Source organism: Ictalurus furcatus, chromosome 22 (genome assembly GCF_023375685.1).
Source record: "Ictalurus furcatus strain D&B chromosome 22, Billie_1.0, whole genome shotgun sequence".
Taxonomy (NCBI): Eukaryota; Metazoa; Chordata; class Actinopteri; order Siluriformes; family Ictaluridae; genus Ictalurus; species Ictalurus furcatus.
Genome location: NC_071276.1, coordinates 14,255,930 through 14,262,952, shown reverse-complemented (window position 1 = coordinate 14,262,952; position 7,023 = coordinate 14,255,930). Strand labels below are relative to the sequence as shown.

The 7,023-nt window shown below is 38.8% G+C and overlaps 1 protein-coding gene across 3 annotated transcripts in view; it reads right to left on the bottom strand.

The window, feature by feature from the left end:
• Positions 1-262: 262 nt before the first annotated feature.
• Positions 263-7,023, bottom strand: part of arl15a (ADP-ribosylation factor-like 15a) — an 83,415-nt gene continuing 76,654 nt past the window's right edge. For all 3 annotated transcript variants that reach the window (XM_053653724.1, XM_053653727.1, XM_053653725.1), the window contains one exon: positions 263-867. In XM_053653724.1, coding sequence (XP_053509699.1) covers positions 715-867 — 153 coding nt within the window. In that variant the 3' untranslated portion in view covers positions 263-714. The remainder of the gene's footprint in view (positions 868-7,023) is intronic.

Here is a 7,023-nt window from a genome sequence, read left to right as displayed (position 1 = left end):
TGTCAAATGCAGCTGTTGTAACCACTGATTGATAGAGTTTGTATTCCAGACCAAACCTGAAACAGCCCAGGCATTCCCTAGTAAAGGGGTGTGTCATCTTTGGAAACAACAAAATTAACAGTATAACCAAAGGCGCCTGTATATGCATGTATATTATATATATAATACATGCATACTAATGATGAATTCAACAGTGATTGACTTAATGTACTCTCCAATATGCATAAAAAAGGTGACAAAAATGAAGCAACATTAAAACATTAGGAAATTCATAAAATTCTTTACTTTTAAACAATAATGAAAGGTTACAGAGTCTTCACAGTAGTACCTTGTGGTACCTTAAAGCTTTGCTTTGCATGGTGGTTTAGACTACACATGCTTAATTGCCTACTGATTAGATTAAAAAATTACTTGGCTATTGACCAAAAATCTCTTAAATATTCCAGATTATTCTTTTTGAAGAAAAAAAAAAACATCTGATCCCAGACCTAAAGTTTGTGATGACTCATGTGGCTGGTGTTTAAGGGTCAATGTCTGTCTTTTCTGTTCGGTGATTAAAAACAACATCTTTTGATGGAGATGTGAAAAATAAAACACCCCTGCATCTCCTTCAGATGAACAACACTCCCCCAGATAAACAAATTCTTTGTCTTGTCTGGAAAATTGTTTAGTTTTTTTTGTTTTTGGTTTTCTTCTTTGAACTTGTGTTCTGAATCATATCCTGCTGCTTTGCAGCTCCTTCTCTTCCAAAAGGCTGATGAACTGACTGAAGCTCTCCCTCACAGCCTCCATGTTGTTTATTGAGCTTCCCTGAAAGATCCATCTCTTCCCTCTTGCCAGTGGCTCCAATTCAAAATACTTCTTTATCTGGAAGAAATGAGATACACTCATTCAGTCATGGCTGTGTTTTAATAATGGCATGTAGCTTAAGGCTGGTCTGTCAAAAATAGTATCAACCAAAGCATTATCTCTATGACAATTTATTTGGGGACATGTTTGGTCTTGCTCAGTATGCCATGTCTGGCAGCCTTAGGAAAAAATCTTTTCCAGGAGAATTGAAATGGAAATGACAGAGCCTGAAAATGTCTAACTGGGGAATGGAAAAGCGGTGACTCTATTACATATCCTCAATTAGTTTTCCATGTTCTATAGATAATCCTCACTTCTAAAGATAAAGGGGGAAAAACAGCTGTCAGGAAACCATTAAGAAAACCTCAGTAGGAGCAATAGAGATGTAAATGCTGACAGCTATAATGCCAAGGCTATAGACCTTGGTATGCAAGGAATTAACCCATTTGGTTAATAAGGTAACATTTGATTATGCAGATCTTGTGTTAGGACAGTATTTTATACATCATTTACTTTTATATGTCAACACTTCATTACACCAAGAATAAACCAAAACCATCTGTTATACAGAACATTTTCAACAGAGACGGAAGGATATTTTGGTCCACTGCCTCGAAGAATGTGCAAGAACCATTTAGTTATTTAACAATAATAATCCACTGGGAGTCTTCACTCACTTTACAGATTATAAATATTATAAAGGCCACTAAATGATTTACAACAAGAAATAACATTTCCAAACCATTTCTAATGATAGCAGTTTAACATTATTTGATATGACGTGATTCCAGGGATAGGTTGTGGGTCTACCATGACCCTGACCAGGATAAAGCACTGAAGATGAATGAATGAATGAATGAATGAATAATGTGGTGTGAAGTAAAACCACATTTAAAAATATGCTGATAAAACATGATGAAATCTTATCAGTTCCCCACTTAAAAAAAACCATGTCCATCAGATTTCCTTAAGTAAATTAGATAACCGGTTAAAACAATGTTCCTCTTGATTGTTCAAAGCTAAGGACAAGGAAGTACAACCCATGGATCTGATTGTTTATCGCATCCTAAGAGACACATAAAGATTATGACTGTTTATATTAAAAATGAAATTGCTGTATGACCAAAAATAAACTGATGGAAACAGCATTGATTTTATCAGTATGTTTTTATGGACCTATTCATCAACTCACTCTTTAGGCCTACTATTTTATATTTTATCATACTAATTGCTAGTTTGCATTGCTTCAAGGTATTTATGAAAATTAAACATGATTATTAATCATAAGTAACCATAAATACAACTAGGTAGTGTGGATATAAAATTAATACCAACTCCATGTGCTTTATAAATTCTGTTCCCCTCTGTTTTCTAGTTAAGGTAGCGATGTATCAGTGCCACACTGGTCTGCCTCTTCCATGACAGCCCATTGCAACAAGTCAGAGGATTGCTTCTCATCTTTCTTCCTGGAGAGTCTTTAGGGTGTATTGAGCTGTGGCTTAGTCATAGTGTAACAGGAGTTTAATGACAGATTAAGTCACTTCAGCAGGCCTGGCTGACCCAAACAGTGTTAACAAATCCATCCTGGTAACAGGAGCCGCCTCAGACCAACAGACCAACACTGAGGAAGTTTGTTTGCTTTTCCTGACAGTCTGTCTGTCTGTGGCAGGCTGACTTAAGGAGGATACATCATTTTCAAACCAATGTTCTCTCCCTGCACTAATGTAAACATTGTAGAATGGATGTACAGAGTGCAACAATGTATTTTGTATATGTCTAGACTGGAAGAAGAAAAAGGATATTACGTAGCTGAATGACAATGGCACATTCCTTTTCTTCTTGGGAAAAAGTTTATTCTGAGGCATTTTAAAAGTGTAAGAACTGAGAGGAAACATACATTTTATCTTTAATATGCAAGCAGTTCTTGTTACACCACAGTTGTGATACCCTGCAGAATAGTGGCAGATGGCTGCTAGGATGTACACTAGGTCACCCAGTCTAGCTTCCTTTGAGATCAGTGCCTGATCTAGCTGAGCAGAGAAAGCAGCTTACATCTGTGAAGTTTCTCTGAACCCACTCTACATTAGCCTCTTTGCAATATATATCAAGGTAGTAACAAAAGCAGTATAGAAAGTAAAACTTAAAAAATATATACATACAATCTTCACAATTCATTCATCAATCTTCAGTGAACACTTTATCCTGAATAGGGTCACGGTGGTTCCAAATCTGGGAACACTGGGTACAAGGTGGGAGAATTCACCTGGATGGGACAGCAGTTAATCACTGGGTGCCAGTCACACAATCACACACTCATTCACACCTAGGAGTAATTTAGCTTAGCCAGTCTGCCTACCTGCATGTTTCTTGACAGTGTCAGGAAACAACAGAACCCAGAGGAAACCCAGGTGAACACAGGGAGAAAATGCAAAACCATGTATTGGCAGTAACCTGAGCTCAGATTCGAACCAGGAACCTTAGCGCTAGCTGTGAGGTGGCAATGCTACCCACTCCGTGCCACCCTTAAAACAATTCAAACAAGTAAAAAAAAAAAAAAAAGGATTCAAGGGCCTTGGTGTGAATGTCACATTTTGGAGATGCTATGGTATTTTTTCACTTAAGTCTTTTTTAACGTCAGCGTTTTTTGTCCAGTTGTCTGGTTGCATCTTCCTTCAGATTTCAACACATACTGTATGCATTATACTATAGACAAAGCACAACCCATCTAAAATAGCATTTCCCTATATAAATATGCAATGGACTGGCATATTATCCAGGTGGTATTTTTGCCTCACACCTAGTGTTCCCAGGATAGGTTCCGGATCCACTGCAACTTGGATCAGGATAATGGGTAATGAACATAAATGAATGTTTAAGCACTTCATAATATTCTGTTGCAAGGATTAAATCTAGAATGCTTAAAATTGTCTTCAGTGTCCCCCTAATGGGTAATCCTTATAAGTTCAATGTAGAACCCAATATCCCTTTCAGAGAAGGTTTCAAAGAATCCTTAAGCAACCCTTGATGAACCTTAAGAAATCCTTGAGGAACCCTTTTGTTTGGCTGACCTAAGAACCCTTGAGGAAGTCTTCTGCAACTTCAAAGTATGCACAATGCCATTGTGCACCTTGTTCCAGCTACAGTATGTGGAGCCATCGTGAGAAAGAAAATAACAGCGGTAGACAAGGAAAAGACAAGTGTATGGGAAGGAGATGCTAAGACTTCCCAGTTAAAAAAGGCAACTGGAATAAATCTTCACCTAAGCGTAGATGCCTTGTTATATTCAGCCAGCTAATGCAACAAGGTGAGAGGCATATCTTAATGTATTCCCAATTTAACCAATTGACAAAAAAAAGATACATAATATGTCCAGCTGCCCTTTGACCTGTATAGACTGCTATTATAATTCATGATTTACAAAGTAAAGCCTCAGCGAGGTCAGTGAGGGCCATTAAAATACATTTCAGACCTCACAGAATCCATCAAGTTTGCCTGAAGATTTGTAAATGGGATGAAAACAATGCTGCAAATACAGATAATTATCAGAATATAAAAAGCCAAAGTTTTAAGTGTTTTAAAACACTTCTTATTTATTATTACTTATTTAAACATGTTCATCGGTGCTTTATCTGTGATGTAGTTCATCAGGCTGCCTGGAAAGAGATGGTCATTGCATGAGTTGAACACAGCAAGACTGCACCAGTGGGCCAGTTGCCAGCGACCGCACTACGATCCCACAGAGCCACTGGCCAGGAGAGCTACAGTAAATCCTACTTGACCTACTGATCTTGAACGCACACAAACTGTGAATTGCATCCATTACAGCATATTAACCACTGAATACTTTACTGCAGGCATTAATGTTTTGTTGAAATCCACTCTTGAGAAGGATAATCTCCAGTGTGCAACAGTGAAATTTCATACAGGTTCGGAGACCTGATTACCTGCCCAGACAAACAGTCAGGAGTTCATGTTGTAGAACAAGTCAGAGTTAAGTGAGCAATACTGGGCTCATGTTACTGTTGTTGAATATTATGAAAGTTTGCCTGACCACACTGGGCTAAATCCATTGCCAAAAGAAAATAAAAATACATTTCTGCTGAATATTAAAACCAAACCATTATTTATTTACTAGCTGATCTTGGGGGAAAAAATAGCCTGTCAAGTTAGAGTGACCAAATAAATAAGTTGAACATTAATTTTAACCTCACTTAAAACCACTTAATAATATTTGATCAGACATATGCATTTGCTGCCTCATTGCATCATAGGTATGGATTTTTTTTTTCAATCTTCCGAAACAAGAGGTAAATGCAAGATGTTTTAAGAACATCTGTTCTTAAATGGCTGTATGTTCATCCATACACCAGACTTTGCACTTGTTACTGTATACATGCAAGTGTGCTGCCGAAAAGCACTTTCGGTGCAAAAGAGACCATGCTCAAATATCAGAGACAATCAATTACTAAAGCTGACAAGCTACACTCCCAACGATATCAGTGACCTGTGAAATGGCATGCACTGTAAAAGAATGTGAATCAATAACACCAGATGCACTTACCATGAAACTGAGCTGGTCTTGTTCATTTCCTCTATGCCTAAAGTGCCTCTTTTCATGTGCTTAGCACGTAGACTGAATTTTAAATCACATACCTTAAAGAAAAGAAAAATGCTTCTTGGAAATGTAGCCTATATACCACCAGGATGGAGAGTGGTCTGACTTGAGCAACAACCATATGAACTTTCATAGGGTTTCAAGTCAATTGAAGTTAATGCCCTTTTTACGTGTTAATTGAGCATAAGCAGCATGTGACATTAATACCACAGGCCAAGGTGAATGTCAGCATAAGAAGCAATGAGCTAGTTAAAGACAGGAAGAAAAAGATCAAGTAAATAGAGGGTCTAAAAATTCCTGCATCCTCAGGTAGGTTCCTAATATCCCTACAAGGAGAACAAGCAGTCATATCCAAGATCAGTAAACCCCTGTGCTGTGCTGGAGCATTGCCAGGGTCTCAGTGGGTAGTAAATGAAGACTTTAGGCTGAAGATTTATCCTAGCTGAAGATTTACTGTCCTCATTGCTCTGATGGTAGAGTCAGAAATGGTTCAAAGAGATTTGTCTCACCACTCACTCTCGGCTCAAAGCTGGCTGACCAGTGCCAGATCAGAACCAACCTCCAGGGCACCATAAATCTAATTCAGGAGGCACAGGGATGCTCATAGAGGCCCTTCCAAGTCTTCAGAACAATGCTATTGCACTTAAGGTCTGAGGACTGTGTTAATGTACTTTCCATATTGGCAGAGGCTTCAAATGTGCATAAAAGATGTCCTGAAGATATTCCCATTTGGACAGTGAGGATTTTGACCTCTCTTTCTTTATTTTTACAACCCCTAAGGTTTTCATTTATCTTTTCTCTCTCTCTCTCTTTTGACAAGATCAAATGACTTGCAAAGCCACTTACTGCTAACAGGTTTTGCTGGCTCTTTAAATACAGCTGAGGTCACACCACAAGCATGGTTGAAAGAATGGAGCGAAAAAATTAGGAGTGTGTCAGGTAGTGTGAACCTGCCAGGAAAAGATGAGCACACGAGAACACTCTGTATTAGTCCCTGAAACAAAATGGCAAAAACCACTATGCAGCGACCACATGCGTGGAAGCAGCATTACATAATGCAAAGGTAAATATATTTCCGGATATTTATCATACAGATGTCTGCATATGGTGACCATAGCCAAAACCAAGTCAGTGATGCTCATCTTTGTCAATCCACAAATAAACAGTTGGGTCATTGACTAGTTCACGCTTCTAGCACAGCAGTGACCTCGCAATGGCTTGTAGAGGTGCACAAGGGAGACTTTGTTTGTCTAGCCATATTATGCATTTACAGTAACTCGATTTATTAAGAGCTGCCAAGGGTTTCCTGACAGCGAACACCTGGTCTGGGCTATTTGAATTGGTTGAGCTGGCAGCCTGCCTGCTCCGACACAGTCAGGACCCAATGCAGAAGCACCTTCTCTGAATCAGCTGTCTGCTTCTTCAAAAGACAAAGCTTGTGTAGTGGTGCAGGCTGACAGTACAGCAGTCCACAAAGTGGGGCCCTGGTTCTGGGTCTGTTAAGAAAGGAAACCCCCCTTCTTTGCAATCCCAAGCTCCCTACTTTTTTCTATCCTAGC